Source organism: Oncorhynchus clarkii, chromosome 10, assembly GCF_045791955.1.
Source record: "Oncorhynchus clarkii lewisi isolate Uvic-CL-2024 chromosome 10, UVic_Ocla_1.0, whole genome shotgun sequence".
Classification (NCBI taxonomy): Eukaryota; Metazoa; Chordata; class Actinopteri; order Salmoniformes; family Salmonidae; genus Oncorhynchus; species Oncorhynchus clarkii.
In genome coordinates, this window is record NC_092156.1 from 44,516,535 (window position 1) to 44,537,888 (window position 21,354).

The 21,354-nt window shown below is 49.2% G+C and overlaps 1 protein-coding gene across 3 annotated transcripts in view; it reads left to right on the forward strand.

The window, feature by feature from the left end:
* Positions 1-21,354, forward strand: part of LOC139418564 (neuronal migration protein doublecortin-like) — a 70,105-nt gene that overhangs the window by 8,428 nt on the left and 40,323 nt on the right. For all 3 annotated transcript variants that reach the window (XM_071168126.1, XM_071168125.1, XM_071168127.1), the window contains exons 2-3: positions 5,289-5,712; positions 14,568-14,908. In XM_071168126.1, the coding sequence (XP_071024227.1) occupies positions 5,352-5,712; positions 14,568-14,908 (702 nt within the window). In that variant the 5' untranslated portion in view covers positions 5,289-5,351. The remainder of the gene's footprint in view (positions 1-5,288; positions 5,713-14,567; positions 14,909-21,354) is intronic.

Genomic DNA, 21,354 nt, shown 5'->3' on the forward strand with positions numbered 1-21,354 from the left:
GAGAAGATGTAAGCCTGATACAAATACAGCCAGACAGCCCAGACTTGGGTATCAGCACATTCTAGGCAGGTGTGGATGAGGTTCATCCCGCTGCAGCTAACCTCATTCACAGGTCATGTACAGTACAGTATGGCTGCTGTGTCTGTGTCTGCGTTTGTGTCTGTGTGTGTATCTGTGTTTGTATTTTTTCGTCTGTGTCTGCATTTGTGTTTGTGTGTGTATCTGTGTTTTGTATTTTTTGTCTGTGTCTGCGTTTGTGTCTGTGTGTGTATCTGTGTTTTGTATTTTTCGTCTGTGTCTGCATTTGTGTCTGTGTATGTATCTGTGTTTTGTATTTTTTGTCTGTGTCTGCATTTGTGTCAGTGTGTGTATCTGTGTTTTGTATTTTTCGTCTGTGTCTGCATTTGTGTCTGTGTGTGTATCTGTGTTTTGTATTTTTTTTGTCTGCGTTTGTGTCTGCGTTTGTGTCTGTGTGTATATCTGTGTTTGTATTTTTTGTGTGTGTCTGCGTTTGTGTCTGCGTTTGTGTCTGTGTGTATGTCTGTGTTAGTATTTTTTGTCTGTGTCTGCGTTTGTGTCTGCGTTTGTGTCTGTGTGTATGTCTGTGTTAGTATTTTTTGTCTGTGTCTGCGTTTGTGTTTGTGGCTGTGCCAGACCACGTGTATACTGCTATAGTATTGCAGTGAGTCTTTGTTCTGTCATGCAGCAGCTACCATCAAGCTCTACTGTGTGGTCGTCATAACCACACATTTTCCATCTCGTACAGAGGAATTCTATTCATTTTGATTATATCACACAGAGATGGCTAATGAGATTCATTAGAAAGGGGGTTTTGTGTGTCGCTGTTTCGACGCAACCTGCCCCGCTGGAGTAGAACGACTCTGACGTGTTTCTTTGTCTGCTCTGCAGTCGGCTAGTTTTCACCGAAACGCTCGTTCCACTCATGAATGCCCGCCATGGAAAGGTTTTATTGGAGCGAACAGACAAACTGCCAGTCTGACCAGGGCAGGACTCCCAGCATGATCCAGGGTAGGGCGTGGCACCGATGACCTTCCCGATGCCTTCTTTCCTCCCACGGCGGAGAGACTCATGACTGGGGTGAGATGTGAACATGGCAGAGAGGGTGGCTGCTGGGTGCCCATTCAGAGTGGCACAGTAATGGGTGCTCTCTGCCCATTCAGAGTGGCACAGTAATGGGTGCTCTCTGCCTATTCAGAGTGGCACAGTAATGGGTGGTCTCTGCCCATTCAGAGTGGCACAGTAATGGGTGCTCTCTGCCCATTCAGAGTGGCACAGTAATGGGTGCTCTCTGCCCATTCAGAGTGGCACAGTAATGGGTGGTCTCTGCCCATTCAGAGTGGCACAGTAATGGGTGCTCTATGCCCATTCAGAGTGGCCCAATAATGGGTGGTCTCTGCCCATTCAGAGTGGCACAGTAATGGGTGGTCTCTTCCCACTCAGAGTGGCACAGTAATGGGTGCTCTCTGCCCATTCAGAGTGGCACAGTAATGGGTGCTCTCTGCCCATTCAGAGTGGCACAGTAATGGGTGGTCTCTGCCCATTCAGAGTGGCACAGTAATGGGTGCTCTATGCCCATTCAGAGTGGCACAGTAATGGGTGCTTTCTGCCCATTCAGAGTGGCACAGTAATGGGTGGTCTCTGCCCATTCAGAGTGGCACAGTAATGGGTGCTCTATGCCCATTCAGAGTGGCCCAATAATGGGTGGTCTCTGCCCATTCAGAGTGGCACAGTAATGGGTGGTCTCTTCCCACTCAGAGTGGCACAGTAATGGGTGCTCTCTGCCCATTCAGAGTGGCACAGTAATGGGTGGTCTCTGCCCATTCAGAGTGGCACAGTAATGGGTGCTCTCTGCCCATTCAGAGTGGCACAGTAATGGGTGGTCTCTGCCCATTCAGAGTGGCACAGTAATGGGTGGTCTCTGCCCATTCAGAGTGGCACAGTAATGGGTGCTCTCTGCCCATTCAGAGTGGCACAGTAATGGGTGCTCTCTGCCCATTCAGAGTGGCACAGTAATGGGTGCTCTCTGCCCATTCAGAGTGGCACAGTAATGGGTGGTCTCTGCCCATTCAGAGTGGCACAGTAATGGGTGCTCTATGCCCATTCAGAGTGGCCCAATAATGGGTGGTCTCTGCCCATTCAGAGTGGCACAGTAATGGGTGGTCTCTTCCCACTCAGAGTGGCACAGTAATGGGTGCTCTCTGCCCATTCAGAGTGGCACAGTAATGGGTGCTCTCTGCCCATTCAGAGTGGCACAGTAATGGGTGGTCTCTGCCCATTCAGAGTGGCACAGTAATGGGTGCTCTATGCCCATTCAGAGTGGCACAGTAATGGGTGCTCTCTGCCCATTCAGAGTGGCACAGTAATGGGTGGTCTCTGCCCATTCAGAGTGGCACAGTAATGGGTGCTCTCTGCCCATTCAGAGTGGCCCAATAATTGGTGGTCTCTGCCCATTCAGAGTGGCACAGTAATGGGTGGTCTCTTCCCACTCAGAGTGGCACAGTAATGGGTGCTCTCTGCCCATTCAGAGTGGCACAGTAATGGGTGGTCTCTGCCCATTCAGAGTGGCACAGTAATGGGTGGTCTCTGCCCATTCAGAGTGGCACAGTAATGGGTGGTCTCTGCCCATTCAGAGTGGCACAGTAATGGGTGCTCTCTGCCCATTCAGAGTGGCACAGTAATGGGTGCTCTCTGCCCATTCAGAGTGGCACAGTAATGGGTGCTCTCTGCCCATTCAGAATGGCACAGTAATGGGTGGTCTCTGCCCATTCAGAGTGGCACAGTAATGGGTGCTCTATGCCCATTCAGAGTGGCCCAATAATGGGTGGTCTCTGCCCATTCAGAGTGGCACAGTAATGGGTGGTCTCTTCCCACTCAGAGTGGCACAGTAATGGGTGCTCTCTGCCCATTCAGAGTGGCACAGTAATGGGTGCTCTCTGCCCATTCAGAGTGGCACAGTAATGGGTGGTCTCTGCCCATTCAGAGTGGCACAGTAATGGGTGCTCTATGCCCATTCAGAGTGGCACAATAATGGGTGGTCTCTGCCCATTCAGAGTGGCACAGTAATGGGTGGTCTCTGCCCATTCAGAGTGGCACAGTAATGGGTGCTCTCTGCCCATTCAGAGTGGCACAGTAATTGGTGCTCTATGCCCATTCAGAGTGGCACAGTAATGGGTGCTCTCTGCCCATTCAGAGTGGCACAGTAATGGGTGGTCTATGCCCATTCAGAGTGGCACAGCAATGTGTGGTCTCTGCCCATTCAGAGTGGCACAGTAATGGGTGCTCTATGCCCATTCAGTGGCTGATCTCCTCATTATTCAAACTGCCTATTGCAAAGTTCCAGTCCAAACTGGGTAGCAGCAGACACTTCTCTGGCTAGCCAACCAGCCAGCCAGTCAGCCAGCCAGTCAGCCAGCCAGCTAGCTCCTCCCATCATGCATTCTTTTCTTCTGTCTTTTTGCCGAGGGAATAAAAAGGTCTGTTTGTGTTTAAAAAGAGCAGATGTTAGTGAAGAGTCTGGCACTGCTTGCTGTGCTCTCTACCCCTCGCACCGTCTAACCGAATGCTTTATATGCACTGCAGATTGTAACAGAGAGGCGAGACCCTGAAAGAGACCTGCTCATGCCTTTACACTAGTTATCCTATCTACCGATAACCAAAAACAAAAACCTCCCTTAGTACTGTTCTCTCTTGCAGTTATTTTTAGACCGGCTTCAGTTGCACATTGGATCACGCAACTTGTGGGTGTGTGACGCCTGTACCTTTACCCTGTGGTGTAGAGGATGAGTAACCGTTGAAAAGTGCGAATACGCCCTCGCACATGGTGCTCAGCACCACAGAGAAGACTGGGACACCATCTACTTTACATCAGTGACTAACGCTCCAAACGTTCAGCTCAGCTCTCTTGTCCAAGAACCCTTAGCATGACGGTGCGGAGGTGGTTGATGAGAATGCTACAGTAGCTACATATCCTCCCCAGTCTGCCAGCTCATATCTCAGACTGGGATGATCCACCAATCCGGGATGCTCCCGGGCATATTTCTGCCATATCTGTCTTTAAAAAGACCCATGAGGTGAAACACATTTTTTTGTAAGATATGCGGCAAAATCCCCCCCCCAAAAAAGCACGCCGCAAAGCATTAGCATGACACCGTGGCTGTATTGTTGTGAATCACTTTTAGATACCACGTCACTGACAGATACGACTGAGCTGTTGGAGCTAGGAACACAAGCGCTTAGCTCTACGCCCGCGGAAACATCCGCTAAATATGTGTACGTGACCAATCAAATTTGACTGCCTTCGACGGCCGTAGTAAGGCAACGTACAGAGACCAGAATCACACTTATGCACGTTTCCTGGAGCCCCGAGGAAAAGTTGTCTCGTTTCCTGTGAAAACATCCTGGTCAGACCACGCACCGCAGCTCACTCCGATGAGAGACCTTTTCACCAAAATATCACCCATCCACTGGGGCTTCTTAATAAGATCCTCTTGCTAGCCACGCTTCCGTTCCCATCTCCCAAGGGCCCGGGCTGAATGTAGGCCAGGACACTGGCAGCCTTGCCTGGCAGCTCTAGCTCTACATAAGACGTGTACAACTGATGTAAATGTTTAGTCCATAATGATATGTATGTTCAGAAGCTAATGGCCTTAGTTTTAGGGTCACTAAAGGGTTGTCAGTGCATGTGTTACTGAGTATTACTGCAGAGTGATTCTGTTCACTGGACATGAAATATTGATGCCCTGTTCAACTCGGAAACTTCCCAAATGAGGCTTGTGTCTCTGTCTCAGCTCCATGGCAGAACGTTCTCCAGTTGCTTCACACACACGCATTCGCGCGCGCGCGCACGCACACACGCGTACACGAGGGGCGGGAGGTTAACACACCTCTGTGTGTGTTTGTAAGGGGGGTGGGCTAATCGATAGTGAGGGCTGTAATTGATTGGGCTGGCCCGGCCTCTCTTCATCCTGCAGAAACCAGACACCCTCTGGAGGGACGGGGGGAGGGCTGGCTGGGTTTACTGCATGTGAACCCCAACACGCCCGTGGTGCACGGTGCACTATTGTATGAGAGGGATAGAGATGGAAAGTGATACCCACTGCAAGGGAATTTCACAGTGGCTAGATGGTGGAATGTTCAGGGATTTATTTCCCACTTTGGTATTCCGTCATTGAGAGTCTATGAGTTCATCCATGGAAATATATTTACCAATTCACCTTTTGTGTCCTGTATTTAACGTCGTTATAACGTTTTATTTCTCTCAATGCTAGACTCCCCAGAGCTCTCCACCTTCAGCACCCGTCTACCACGGACCCTCCCGGACCTCTGTTGCCATGGAGCTGGACTTTGGCCATTTCGACGAGCGAGACAAGCCCCGTAACCCGCGGGGCGGGCGCATGAACGGGCTGCCCAGCCCCACCCACAGCGCCCACTGCAGCTTCTACCGCACGCGCACCCTGCAGGCTCTCACCAACGAGAAGAAGGCTAAGAAGGTGCGGTTCTACCGCAACGGAGACCGCTACTTCAAGGGCATCGTGTACGCCGTGGCCGTGGAACGCTTCCGCACCTTCGACGCCCTCTTGGCCGACCTGACGCGCTCCCTCTCCGACCACATCAACCTTCCCCAGGGGGTCCGCTTCATCTTCTCCATCGACGGAACGCGCAAGATCACCACCATGGACGAGCTGGAGGAAGGTGAGCTCACAGGGGGGCTGGGTGGTAGGTAGGGGGGGTCATGGACGAGCTGGAGGAAGGTGAGCTCACAGGGGGGCTGGGTGGTAGGTAGGGGGGGTCATGGACGAGCTGGAGGAAGGTGAGCTCACAGGGGGGCTGGGTGGTAGGTAGGGGGGGTCATGGACGAGCTGGAGGAGGGTGAGCTCACAGGGGGGCTGGGTGGTAGGTAGGGGGGGTCATGGACGAGCTGGAGGAAGGTGAGCTCACAGGGGGGCTGGGTGGTAGGTAGGGAATGGGGGGTGGGGGGGGGTCATGGACGAGCTGGAGGAAGGTGAGCTCACAGGGGGGCTGGGTGGTAGGTAGGGAATGGGGGGTGGGGGGGTCATGGACGAGCTGGAGGAAGATGAGCTCACAGGGGGGCTGGGTGGTAGGTAAGGAATGGTGGGGGGGTCATGGACGAGCTGGAGGAAGGTGAGCTCACAGGGGGAATGGGTGGTAGGTATGGAACAGGGGGTGGGTCATGGACGAGCTGGAGGAAGGTGAGCTCACAGGGTGCTGGGTGGTAGGTAGGGAATGGGGGGGTCATCATAGTTCAGTGTTATTACATGTTTAGACTCCTCGTAGTCCTCTTTTTTTGTGCTTAGTTTCCCTCTGTGAGTGAACCTTATCATTCTACGGTCTGTTAATGCGTTGGTGACAGGTTACACAGCAGTAGTCTGATGTAGATCACCAGCCGAGTGTGCCATCGCCTGTAACGCTGGAAAGATCGGGAGGCGCAAACGTCTTCTGCTATGAGATTAAGAGACTGTCTGGCCGGTCGAGCTGTAATCTGTAATCGGCTGTAATCGCAATATATATTACATACGATAATCCGATGGTTTACTGTGGGATGGAGCCGTGGGGACAGTATGCTAGGCTAGTTTACACAGTGTCCTCCAGAGACTCTGCCACTCTGCTAAATGCCGGTAGTTAGTGAGCAGCCGAGCAGTCACGACAGTCATGCTGTTTAGCCTCAATAATTCATACCAGGGATTCACTCAGCGCCCCAGGAGCCACAGAGCAGTGGTCTCAGTATGTCTGGAGCAGACCTATCACAGCATCAGAACATCAGCTAGGTGGACTCTCCTAACATGTGGAGCTGCGGTTCTGCTAGAATACTTCTATGTTGGCGTAACACTTTACTACTCTCTTCTGGGGAAAACGGGTTCCAAAAAGAGTTCTTCGGCTGTCCCATGTAGAACCCTCTGTGAACAGGGTCCTACATGGAACCCAAAAGGCTTCTACCTGGAACCAAAAGGGTTCGACCTGGAAGTGAAATGGGTTCTTCAAAGGGTTCTCTTATGCGGACAGCCGAAGAACCATTTTAGGTTCTAGATAGCACCTTTGTTTTCAAGCGTGTGCCACTGTTATGACTGCTTTACTGTATCCCCGGGTCTCTCTGAAGGCTAATGGAGTAGGATAATGATGCATTTTACTGTATCCCCGGGTCTCTCTGAAGGCTAATGGAGTAGGATAATGATGCATTTTACTGTATCCCCGGGTCTCTCTGAAGGCTAATGGAGTAGGATAATGATGCATTTTACTGTATCCCCGGGTCTCTCTGAAGGCTAATGGAGTAGGATAATGATGCATTTTACTGTATCCCCGGGTATTTATGAAGGCTAATGGAGTAGGATAATGATGCATTTTACTGTATCCCCGGGTCTCTCTGAAGGCTAATGGAGTAGGATAATGATGCATTTTACTGTATCCCCAGGTTTTTCTGAAGGCTAATGGAGTAGGATAATGATGCATTTTACTGTATCCCCGGGTCTCTCTGAAGGCTAATGGAGTAGGATAATTATGCATTCAACTGTATCCCCGGGTCTCTCTGAAGGCTAATGGAGTAGGATAATGATGCATTTTTCTGTATCCCCGGGTCTCTCTGAAGGCTAATGGAGTAGGATAATGATGCATTTTACTGTATCCCCGGGTCTCTCTGAAGGCTAATGGAGTAGGATAATGATACATTTTTCTGTATCCCCGGGTCTCTCTGAAGGCTAATGGAGTAGGATAATGATGCATTTTACTGTATCCCCGGGTCTCTCTGAAGGCTAATGGAGTAGGATAATGATGCATTTTACTGTATCCCCGGGTCTCTCTGAAGGCTAATGGAGTAGGATAATGATGCATTTTACTGTCAACCTGATCACCCTCGTCCTTTATCGTCACCATCCTCATTGTCAGTAGGGTGGATACAATTGTCATTGATATGCATGGCGTCTCGGTGGCATGTACACGTGGAATTCTCCCCAACGGAAGTGTAGACTAGAGCCTTTACAGCAGTGAGAGGGCTTGGCAGCCAGGAATTGGAAAACGGTTCCTAAATGGAGCCTGTTGGAGCCACCCATCCCCCTGGAAGCTGGAGCTCAGGCATCATTCTGTTTGAGGAGCAGACAGACGTGGGTCTCTGCCCGTTTCCTTGGCTTGATGTAACGTCTCCTCCCCTCATTACGGGGACTCCTCCACCTTTGATCTGAGCACTGAGTCTCAGACTCTGCAGACTTATCCACAGGGGAGTCTTCCAGTCAGATCAGCAATCTCCCTGTGGCTGAAGCAGGATATCATGAAGGCTGCTGGTTCTCTTACTGTGTCATATTAATATCCCCTCAACAGCAGGAGTACAGCAGCAGTACATTATTCCTTGTTTTTGAGGGGTTCTGTAACTGTATATGAAACAGGCTCTGCCGGGAATTAAGTGATACATAGTCTGTGGAGACTGACAGGTAGGTGGAGCAGAGCCCCCCCAGCTGGTTCCCTGTACAGGGAGAGGGAAACAGGAGGCTTCCCGCCCCAGCTGGTTCTCTGTACAGGGAGAGGGAAACAGGAGGCCTCCCTCCCCAGCTGGTTCCCTGTACAGGGAGAGGGAAACAGGAGGCTTCCCTCCCCAGCTGGTTCTCTGTACAGGGAGAGGGAAACAGGAGGCCTCCCTCCCCAGCTGGTTCTCTGTACAGGGAGAGGGAAACAGGAGGCCTCCCTCCCCAGCTGGTTCCCTGTACAGGGAGAGGGAAACAGGAGGCCTTCCTCCCCAGCTGGTTCCCTGTACAGGGAGAGGGAAACAGGAGGCCTCCCTCCCCCCAGCTGGTTCCCTGTACAGAGAGAGGGAAACAAGAGGCCTCCCTCCCAGCTGGTTCCCTGTACAGAGAGAGGGAAACAAGAGGCCTCCCTCCCAGCTGGTTCCCTGTACAGAGAGAGGGAAACAAGAGGCCTCCCTCCCCAGCTGGTTCCCTGTACAGGGAGAGGGAAACAGGAGGCCTCCCTCCCCAGCTGGTTCCCTGTACAGGGAGAGGGAAACAGGAGGCCTCCCTCCCCAGCTGGTTCCCTGTACAGGGAGAGGGAAACAAGAGGCCTCCCTCCCCAGCTGGTTCCCTGTACAGGGAGAGGGAAACAGGAGGCCTCCCCAGCTGGTTCCCTGTACAGGGAGAGGGAAACAGGAGGCCTCCCTCCCCAGCTGGTTCCCTGTACAGGGAGAGGGAAACAGGAGGCCTTGCTCCTAGCTCTGTGTAATGTTGCTGCCTTCCAGGGGAAATGGATCATATTGTGGCCCATTAATAGAATAGAAATAGATGTTACTGCTACTTAGCGTTATGAAACGTTTCAGCTGATATTATGCTGCCAGATTGGGAATTTGCCAGCTGGGAAAGGCTCTACGGTCATTAAAAGGGATGATTTGAGGAAAAGAAAGAGAGTCTGCATGTTTGGAGTACAACCACAGAGGAAGATACAGTAAAAGCGAGGACAAGTTATAAACCAATGAGGGTAGGACCATGAAAAATAAATGAGTAGTGAATGATTCTGTTCTATGTCGACCTTGTCAGTGGATTTTCTCTACCTTTGGGTTCCTTACCTTGAGACCACACTCCTCAGAGTAGGAGAACCCTGTAATCTTACGCAATGGCTTGTCCTCTCGACACGTGTGACCTGGGAATTCAGTGTCCTCTGCCAGTGCTGTTTAAGTCTCTCCCTGAACGCCATCTGCCCCGGAGGCAGAGTTTTTCAATTACACTCAACACCCCTGGCTAATTGTGCTGTTCACTTCCCCTCCCCTTGATGCCCTCACTTCCTCCTTTCTTCCTCTCTGACACATCAACCCTTCTGTCTTCTAATCTTTCTGCTCGTCTCTTTTATGACTGGAATGAATAGGAACAGAATTGGCAGAATTATTTTCCAAAAAGCTTGGAAGCCCTAGAGGTTGTTTTTTTTTTCTAGGAAAGGGGCTTGGCGGGTGGGGTGAAATGAGGCTGGGATTATGCAAATTAAACAAAGACATAAACCCTGGCTTAATTTGATCAAAATGAGGTGATCATCTCTTCCATTTGAGCTGCTTAGGAATGAGAGGGGGGGGGGGGGCATCCGGGTGTGACTTGGGGGTGTTTGTGTACTGTGTGTGTGGGGTGGCCCCGGCGGGCCAGAGGAGACAAGGTATGTCACAGCAGGGAGAGTGAGTGAGATGGTTTGCTTGTGTGTGTGTGTGTGTGTGTGTGTGTTTCTGCAAGAGAGCGAGTTGTATGTATGTATGAACGTGGGGTGGCGAGAGGAGGGCAGTTCACCTTGCTGCTCTTGCTCTTTCGGGAGATAACGAACAAGGGGTGTCAGGTAGCCTAGTGGCTAGAGTGTTGAAAAGTCGCAGGATCGAATCCCCGAGCCGACGAGGTACAAAATCTGTCGTTCTGCCCCTGAACAAGGCCGTTAACCCACTGTTCCTAGGCCGTCATTGAAAATACGAATTTGTTCTTTAACTGACTAGTTAAATGAAGGTTAAATAGAAACTCCTCTGCACTGTATTATCCCCACTGCCCTTTGTATGGTGCTGCTGTGGCACAGGGAGGGAGCCCTTAGCCAATGGATGTCCCCTGGATCTCCCTGAGAGACTGTCTGGCTGTCTGGGGAAATGGAAATTAAGGAACGATTGGTGGAGAATTGACGTTGACAATTTTTGATTCGAAAAAGAAAGACGGAGGGTGTTATGAAAAACAGAGAGAGAGAGAGAGATGGGGAAAGGGTGGAGGAGGTGTGGCTGGCTGCTCCTCTTTCTCATTTAGGTCACTTACACAGTGCAGTGCATGTAGGGAAAGCAGCCCAGGCAGCTGAGGAAGGCTTACACGATACATGATACAGTATTAGCCTGAGCCAGCTGCCACACCACCTTACTAGTCCTTACTGTACTCTACCGTAAAGAGTCATTAAGAGCTCAGCCCAAGCTGCCAGTCCACCCAGGCAGAAGGCTTAGTGGGACTGGCTGACTCTTGTCCTTAGGTGAAATCAGGACCTGCTTACCTGGGTGGAAGAGTCGAGCACTACAAATTTAGACTGTTGCTGGGCAGTATGCCTACAGTGTAGATTTGCTCAGCCATAATAGTAACTCCGATGTAAATGTATTGTAGGAGGTAGTTGTCCCCCGTCCTTCTACTGAATCTGTATGATCCGATGGAAGAGAGCTGTGCGTAAGGAGTGCCCTCTAGGTAGGTGCTGTCATAACGCTCTTTGAAGGGCTGTCTCTGCTGTCTCGATGCACCACTACACAGGACAGCCACCGTTTCAGACGCAGGGTTCTCTCTCACATGCGCGAGCCTAATTTATTCACTTTCCATTGGAAAAACATCTGCATAAATATACTTAAGAGTACGTTGGATCTCATTCCACGTGCCATGATTTTTTTTTTTTAGCAGCGCAGGTGGGAAGAAGACACAGACGTCTAGCAGAAATTCAGATTAGTATTCCGGCTAGACGGCGTTCATTTTAGACTCAACTCATTCACGTGCTTAGCCAAAGTCCCCTTCTTTTCGGGGGGGGGACGGGGGGGGGGACATCTTACATTCCTTTATGAGTTCTCCAGGGATGTGCCTGCCATACAGTAGGATATACATGATCCTGTCTCAGTGACAGCACTGGCTTTGCCTTCACCGTGTGCTGTCTGGGAGAAATGCCGTGAGTATAACGAGTAGCCCTGTCAACCATGGAGAATGGAGATGCCTGTGCACATACACCCACCCACACAGGCAGATCTGGGAGAGTTGTGGGCCGACTCTGTGGAAGCAGAAGCCCCACTGATTTTCTAAGTGATGAAAAGCTTCGTTTTTTGTCATATTTCAGTATTTGGATAGATTTATGTTACATTACCTGTGTTACAAAACCAGCTAGCTAACCTACTGGTATTGCTACACTCGCTAAGTCTAGGGGCCCTAGGCCTAAACGGTCTGTGACCTGATTTAAGGTGTGCACTTATGTGAGACGTCAGAGTATGCAGACCGCGTTGTATGCATGTGGACCCCAGGAGACTGAGGGAAAAAGTCCTCGTCGCAGCGTTACTTTGTTTGAGTGGTTGCAGGCAGTACACTGTGATGTGACTCTATTTCAAATGTTCTTACAGATGTGGGTTGTTCATTTGATCACTCTTTTGTTGCTGGGAATTGTCCCACACAGCAGGAAATGCAAACTCGGAGTGTATTCAAAGTTTTAAAAATACACATAATAATTCACATTTCCTGTTGCTGCAGGATTATTTTCCTGCTGTAGCAAACTGGCTCAAATTAAGATTCTACATCTGTAAAAAAAATATATAAAAAATGTATATAGTTTCTACCCGTCGTCGGATCCCCTGGTAACACTGCTCTGCTGTTTGCCCTGTCCTCTGGTGTGTCATTGCTGCTCTGTCCCCTAGCTATCTCTCATCACCAGCCTCACATTACTGATGAGGTTTGTCTCCCAGCTGTTGCTCCTGTTTGCAGATTCCGTCTGTCTTTTCTCTGCATCGCTTCCTCTCTCAGGGACAGGGATCATCAGTTTATCCACTGACTGTCCTGCCTCTCCTCTCCCCTACCTGTAAACATTACACTCTCCTCTCCACCTCAGGGTCATGTGAATAGTAATACCTCATTTTCAGTCCCTTTTATTTACCTAGTCTCTATGTATATAAAATGTTTATCCCCGAGTCTCTGAACCGCAGGGCGGTATAGTATCTTAATTCAAACTGCATGGTTTCCTGAGTCGTAGTGATTTTTTTTTATACGGTATGACTTTACTCGCATAAAAAATGTGGATGGAAACGTGGTTACTAAGGTACTTAATTGTAATAGGACAGGACTAAAAACAAACAAAATATAACTCATGTAAAATATACTGTGTCTGTAAAATGTACATAGTATGTATAAGCTGGAAGTAGAAGCCTAAGTGTTGTTGTTCATTAGTTTACTCCAATTAGGGGAGGGGTGGTAGGGTTAAAGGAAGATATATTTTTAAAAGATGTAAAAGATATATACAGTACCAGTCAAAAGTTTGGACACAAGGGTTTTTCTTTATTTTTACTATTTTCTACATTGTAGAATAAAAGTGAAGACATCAAAACTATGAAATAGCACATATGGAATCATGTAGTAACCAAAAAAGTGTTAAACAAATCAAAATATATTTTAGATTTTAGATTCTTCAAAGTAGCAAACCTTTGCCTCGATGACAGCTTTGCACACTCTTGGCATTCTGTCAACCAGTTTCATGAGGTAGTCAACTGGAATGCATTTCAATGAACAGGTGTGCCTTGTTGAAAGTTAATTTGTGGAATTTCTTTCCTTCTTAATGCGTTTTTAGCCAATCAGTTGTGTTGTGACATGGTAGGGGTGGTATACAGAAGATAGCCCTATTTGGTAACAGACCATGTCCATATTATGGCAACAACAGCTCAAATAAGCAAAGAGAAACGACAGTCCATCGTTGCTTTAAGACATGAAGGTCAGTCAATCCTTCAAAATTTCAAGAACTTTGAACGTTTTTTCAAGTGCAGTCGCAAAAACCATCAAGCGCTATGATGAAACTGGCTCTCACGAGGACCACCGCAGGAAAGGATGGGGTTGCGAGAAATTATTGTGGGAAAAAATGGGGTACCCACAAATTCTGGCAGAATAAAATGCGGTCCCCGCAGAAAAGTTTGAATACCACTGGCGTAGGTGTCCCTAGAGTGCAGGTAGTTGAGTGTGAGTGGTGTAGTAGGAAGTCCAGAATATGAGTATGGACTTATTGTGTTTAAAAGAGGGACAGGATGAAGACACCCAGCACTTTAGCTTCAGGTATAATAAAACCCTCTTCACATCGCTGTATTAAACTAGGGTGAAGGAGTACTCGTGAAGTGGTATGGCATTGCAGTATTGTATGTATGTGTGAGAATGAGAGAGAGAGAGAGAGAGGGAGGGAGGGATAAAAAAGAGGGAGGGAAAGAGCACATCCGGGTCCTTTTGTTTGATTGCTCCGTGTTCTGGATTGCTATATTCCATCACTGGCTGGCATATCTCTGACGGAGCAGTCTCCTCCTGCTGTTTGATGATTGGGCAAGAGTTCAGTGCATGGGTCAGCACACTTTGGATTAGGTTAATGGAGATGCTCTAGCAATTATTGACAGGGAGGAAGCACAGGTCACTGGCCCATTTATATATGTATGGGAAAATAACTGCTAGTTTGTCGACACACTATCAGATTCAGTCGAGCTAGATTGCCCTATTTGAGAATGAGGCTGTTTTTCCATCCTCTTCACAAGTTTATGTTGTATCCATGCCTTTAGTATCAGATATAGTAGCATAGTATGCGTAGTTTACATAAGGATGTGTCGTATTTTCTCCAAATACAAAAAGTCATGAATATGATCTGCCGTTATGTGATATCTGAGCTGATTATCCTACAGGTCATAACAGCCCACCTTTTCCCAATAGTATTGATGTCTCACATTGAAGCCAATCTTCCCTCAGGGAGTTGGAAACCAATGGGGACCTACTGAGGTTTTGAGATGTCAAACAAGGCGAATACTTTGTGTTCCTCACAGTGTTTTATGCTTCTCTCTGTCCTCTCCTCAGGAGAGAGCTACGTCTGTGCGTCCGAGAACATCTACAAGAAGGTCGACTACACGAAGAACGTCAACCCCAACTGGTCTGTGAACGTGAAGGCCTCGGCCAGCCAGAAGAACCTGCAGAGCCTAGCCAGTAAGCAGGCCAGCGAAGCCCGGGAGGGCAAGGAGTTTGTTCGGCCCAAGCTGGTGACGGTGATGCGGAGTGGCGTGAAGCCGAGGAAGGCCGTCCGCGTGCTGCTCAACAAGAAGACCGCGCACTCCTTCGAACAGGTGCTCACCGACATCACAGAGGCCATCAAGCTGGAGAGCGGCGTGGTCAAGAGGATCTACACACTGGACGGAAAGCAGGTCAGTCACGCTCTTACGCACCTCACCTCATCACCCAGCCCACTGGGCACAAACTGGTTATATCACTGTTGTTTCAGCGTATTGTGATGTGGAATCTGTTGTTTTCAGGATAACATTTCAACCACAGAATAATGTCATCACGGTAACCAATTTTCAACTTAGACAAACCTTGTATGAAAGATGTTGAATTTGTACCTTTGAAACAACATCGGATCTTCAACATAATATCCACGATAAGAAAAAAGCAATAGTCTGGGCAGCACCTCCTACTGGAGAGTTGATTCCATCTCCAGCTGTCTCGTCCATGGCCACATTTTTGGGTTACTTTAATAATAAATGTCTTTTTATATAATTATAGAAAGTGTGGATGTTATAGATAGATAGGAATGATTTATTTTATCATTTGAAACACAATACAACCACACATATGGATAATGCATTTCCAATCATCGAGGACGACACACAAAAAAAGTTTGAAAACGTATTTCTGTCGTGATCCTCTTAAATAAATGGTTAAAAAAAGTACGAACATAAACATATTATTCTTAGGCTACACAGTAGACCTACTCGCCATACTTTGGTTACACACATAACACATGATAAAACGACGTTCACGATTAGTATTTCATCATGTAAAGCGTGCATGTTCAACATAGCGTGCATACGTCGTCACAGGTCTGTGGAGATCTTCACAATTGCTGTAACAATCTGTGCGGATTCTAAAACTGCATTGATCACTTGTACATGTACTTTTCAATGTAATCTCAAATGCAATCCAGGTCATTTGGTTCTTCTATTAGATGAAGTACAGTGATAACACATTAAGTTGTTTTGTGAGTTAACAAAATATATGACATTGTATTTCCATTTGACCTTTGGTGTGCTTTGAAAGCTCAGTGAAACTAACACATTTTGATGACAACTAAAGAAAATAATCGTACATTCAGTTTCCATTGGAAGATGGTTGAAAGCATAGTGATAACACATTGGGAATTCAACAAACTTTTGGCTGTCTTTCCGTGTGGGTGCAAATAGGTTGGAATCTCATTGATCAGTGTATCTACCAAACATTACCCAAAAAGGGAGAGCCGAAGAACCCTTTTGGAACCCTTTTTCCAAGAATGTATTCTCTATTGAGGCTCTAGGGAACATGCGAACTGGAGTAAGAGAAGGATAAAAAAAAGGCCACAACATAGCAGGCCACTGTGGTCAGGACAAAGCCCTCATTCACCCCAACCACAGCGACGATTATCTTCATTCAGCATCAAAGGAAACAGAAGCAACCACTGCGAGACCTGGGTTTCTGAGTGGCACAGCGGTCTAAGGCACTGCATCTCAGTGCTAGAGGTGTCACTACAGACCCTGGTTCAATTCCAGGCTGTATCACAACCGGCGGTCATTGGGAGTCCCATAGGAAGTCCCATCGTCTGGTTTGGCTGGGGTAGGCTGTCATTGTAATTTCAAATATGTTCTTAACTGACTTCCAATACATATGGAAATAATCATGCAAATGTTTCCCTATAAATGCTGATAAGGTCTGTGGGTAGCAAACAGTGTTTCAAAATAGACACAACAAAAGCTGAGTTGTTTGTTGCCTGTATCCCTGAAGCAATAATATTGCTACTGTGTACTGTAAGGTTTGGGTGGTAGGTATCCTGTAACAAAACGCTAGGAGTCAGGAAGCAGGTGCAGAAGGGTTTAATAAAGAAACGATACCGATGAACAAACATGAGAAGCGTACAGAATGTGAGGGAAAACAATACTACCTAATGACTGATGTCAACTGAGGGGGAGTAATCACGGAGTAAATAATGACCAGGTGTGCGTAATGATGGGGAACAGATTGTGTAATAATTGTTGCCAGGACCGATGGTTAGTGGACCGCCGACGTCGATCACCGGAGGGAGGGAGTAGGAGTAGGCATGACAGTACCCCCCTCCCCCCCGAAGTGCGGGTCAAGGCGCAGGACGACGTCGGCAAGGAGGACAGCCCCGAGGGCGAGGAGCAGGCCGGTACGGACGGCAGAGATGGAAATCCCGGATGATGTTTGGGTCCAGGATGTCTGCCACCGGGACACAAGAGCGCTCCAAGACCGTGCCCCTCCCAGTCCACCAGGTACTGGAGCCAACCCCCACAATGTCGGGAGTCGGGGAGGGACAATATAGGAGGTGTGTCGAGTGGGAAGGCATCAGCCAGGGGACCAGGAACCACCGGTCTGAAGAGGGAAACATGAAAGGAGGGTGAGTTCCAGTAGTTGGTGTGGAGTTTTATGCGATAGGTTACCTCATTGAACCTTCAGAGGACCTTAAAGGGCCCCACAAACAGGTTCCTGGTGTAGAGCCAGACACAATCACCAGGATGGAATGGAGGATGGAGCCTCACTGCTGTGGTGGTCCGCCTGATCCTTTTGACGACGGACAGCGTGCTGAAACCACTCAACCACTGCAGGGGCTTCGGCCTGGCTTGGAGTCTATGGAGCCAGGGCCTGCTGATATCCCAGGACGCACTGGAAGGGAGTCAGACCGGTGGAGGAGTGACGAAGTGAGTTCTGGGCATATTCCGCACAGGGAAGAAACACGGCCCACTCCCCCTGCCGGTCCTGGCAGTGATTCCTTAGGAACCTCCCCAGCTTCTGGTTGGTCCTCTCCACCTGCCCATTGGACTGAGGCTGGTACCCGGATGTGAGGCTGACCGTGGCCCCTGGTTTCTCCATAAAGGCTTTCCAGACCTGCAATGTGAATTGGGGACCACGATCGGAAACGATGTCCTCCGGAAGGCCATAGTGCCGGAAGACCTGCTGGAATAGTGCCTCAGCGACCTGGAGAGCAGTAGGTAGAGAGAGGGATAAAACGGCAGGGTTTAGAGAATCTGTCAACAATCATAATAGTGGTAAAACCATCAGAAAGGGGGAGATCAGTTACAAAGTCTATGGACAGATATGACCAAGGCCGCTAAGGCACGGGAACAGGAAGTAGTTTCCCTGCTGGAGCGTGTAGGGGAGATTTTTATTGGGAACATACGTAACATGAGTTGATATTGTGGGCAACGGCCTGCGCCAAGGTGGGCCACCAGTATTTATCGGAGAGGGGTTGGATGGTGCGGGTGATACCTGGGTGTCCAGCGGTGAGGAATGTGTGTGCCCAGGTCAACAGCCGATCTCTCACCCCCATGGGGTTGTAGATGCGTTCTGGAGGGCAGGTAGCAGGAGCGGGTTCCCTCTCCAGAACCTGGCGGATGTCCACATCTACGTCTCAAAACACGGGGCCAACGATACGGGATGACAGATTGATGGGCTGAAGGACACTCACAGGACCCTCCACCGACGTGGAACCGCAGGGTACAAGAAGCAGGTCCTCCGGCATCCTGGTCCCCAGGTGGTCATTCTCATCCTCGATCAGGAGATGGTGGGGTTATGAAGTTGAATCCATGGGAGACAGAGGATGACTTTGTGTACAGGTGCAGCGATGATAAGGAAGGGAAGGCTTTCCTGGTGCACGGGTACCACGGTGAGGATGAGTGGTGCTGAGATGTACGTTATTGTGCCGGAACCCAATGGTCACTTATCCAGGGCTTGGACAGGAAAAGGAGAGGTGAGCGAGTTAGAATTTATGTTCAGGGAGGAGGCGAGTGTCTGGTCTATTAAATTCCCTGCGGCACCGAAGTCCACTAGAGCTGTAGAGACAACACCTGAGGGACAGCCTGCCAGTGAAATGGGAACCAGAAAGGGTTTGGTGGGAAACGATGATGATGGAATACTCACGGGGCCGCCCCTCTGCTCGAGTGGACCACGGGTTAGGACGAACCGGACACCGCTGAAGCTGGTGCCCCTCCTGGCCACAATAGGGAGCCCCAGCTGTCTCCAGCGACGCCGCTCTACCGCGGAGTAGTGTGTGGCCCCACCTCCATGGGTTCAGGCTCTGCCTCAGGACAGCCAAAGGAGGGAGGTGAGTGGCGAGGTGGGCGCTGGCGCTCCCAAAGAAGGTTATCCAGACAAATGGCCATCGTGATGAGTGCGTCCAAGAATAGGTTGTCATCCCGACACGCCAACTCTGTCTGGACCTCCTCGTGCAGTTCTCTCCGGAATAGAGTGCGGAGCGCCGGCTCATTCCATCCGCTGGAGGCTGCCACAGTCCGAAAGGTGAGGGTGCACTCCGCAGCGGTCTGGGCACCCTGCTGGAGTTGGAGAAGTTGCTCACCTCCCTCTCTGCCTTCTGGAGGATGGTCGAAGACCGCCCTGAACAGAGTCATGAACCTCTCATTGGAACCCAGCTGCTCCTCTCCTCTCTCCCAGATGGCCGTAACCCACTCCCAACGCCCGCCCGGTAAGCAGGGAAATGACTGTGGCACCCTTGGACCGCTTAGTGGTGGGGGCTCCCGTCTGATAGGCGAAATAGAGGTAGCACTGGAGTAGGAAGCCACGGCATTTTGATGGTCTACTGTCATGCTCCTCCGGAAGAGACAGTTGGGCACTGCTGATCTAGGCGGACGGCTGGGTAGGCTGGGGGACTGGCTCACTGTGATGACCCGTGGTAGGAGGCCCTCTGTTAGGGGTATAGAGAGCCTCGCTGGTGGTGTCGAGGCAGTGGAGAATGCGGAGGACCTCCTCCATGGCCGTACCCAGTTGCGCCAGCTGGTCGTGATGTTGGTGGAGTAGATGACCCTGTTCGGCTGGAAGATGGTGTGATCCTCTGCTCTTTCCAGAGGGAGGGGACCTCCAGTATGTCAACAGATGTCAGACTAAGGTCACATTCAGCACTACCACCGCCAAGTCATTATACAAACATCTAAAACGAACTTTGAATGAAAAACATACCTAAGAAGTCTCTTGTGTTTAGTTCTGTCACTGTCGATATCTGTCACTGACAAAGACCTATAATGTAGTCCCAGTCTAGAACCTAAAAGGGTTATTCGGCTGGCCCCATAGGAAAACCCAGGTAGAGTCCTTTCGGGTTCCATGTAAAACCCTTTCCACAGAGGGTTCTACATGGAACCCAAAATAGTTTTACCTGGAACCTAAAAGGGAGAGCCGAAGAACCCTTTTGGAACCCTTTTTCTAAGAATGTATTCTCTATTGAGGCTCTAGGGAACATGCGAACTGGAGTAAGAGAAGGATTAAAGCAAGGCCACAACATAGCAGGCCACTGTGGTCAGGACAAAGCCCTCATTCACCCCAACCACATTCAGCATCAAAGGAAACAGAAGCAACCACTGCGATACATATGGAAATAATCATGCAATGTTTCCCTAGAAATGCTGATACGTTCTGTGGGTAGCAAACAGTGTTTTAAAATAGATACAACAAAAGCTCATTTGTTTGTTGCCTGTAGCCCTAAAGCAATGACATTGCTACTGTGTACTGTAAGGTTGGGGCGGTATCCTGCAACATGTACGCTGGGAGTCAGGAAGCAGGTGCAGAAGGTGAGTTTAGTAAAGAAACGATACCGATGAACATACATGAGAAGCGTACAGAATGTGGGGGAGAACAATACTACATAATGACTGATGTCAACTGAGGGCTAAATAACGAGGGAGTAATCACGGAGTAAATGATGACCAGGTGTGCGTAATTATAGTTGCCAGGACCGGTGGTTAGTAGACCGGCGATGTCGCTCGCCGGAGGGATGGAGCAGGAGTATTTGTGACAGTATTCCCCCCCCTCCACGACTTATCCAGATTTTCATATCGTCATACCATTTCTGTACCATACCGGGGTTTACGGTATTACCGAATGTGCACACAAGGGGCGCTATTTAAAGTATAAATTAATACATTAGGGGACGCACTAAACAATTTAGGCAACAAGGACCTTGATCCAGGAGGGGGTTGAATGTCTCTGCTTTAACCAAGAAGCTTGATTTTGACATCTAGCCACTTAGCTAGCAAGTTAGCAAACCAAATGCATAGCTTTAGCCCTGAGCTGGATGTCATTTATTCAACACATTTTTAGATTTCTGTTAGTTATACTTAACTTAGTTATACGCAGCGGGGTAGCACACGCCCTTGCAGCCCCTGCGAGGCCCCCAACCCCAAAAAACGTGGTTGAAGGTCATACTCTCTGTATTTTCGAAACACCCCTTTTAAACGCTATAAGCGGTACAGTGTATCACCCACGTCTAGCGTACTGTTGACTCGGGAGAATGAAGTCACGCTGTGTCACCCCAAAGACGTCTCATATTACCACAGTCAGGTTTTAACTGGACCGAGCTCTATTGCGTTTGTGCAGAGGTTGATCATCCCATTTGGGTGGTGGTGTAGAAGCTGAGTGGAGAAACCAACCGCTCTACAGCAGCACCAGGACGTGACGTTGAGTTCCATGGATCATGGGCGACTCACTGACAGGGTCCAACTCTCATCTGCCTGTGGAGACACACACACACACACACACACACACACACACACACACACACACACACACACACACACACACACACACACACACACACACA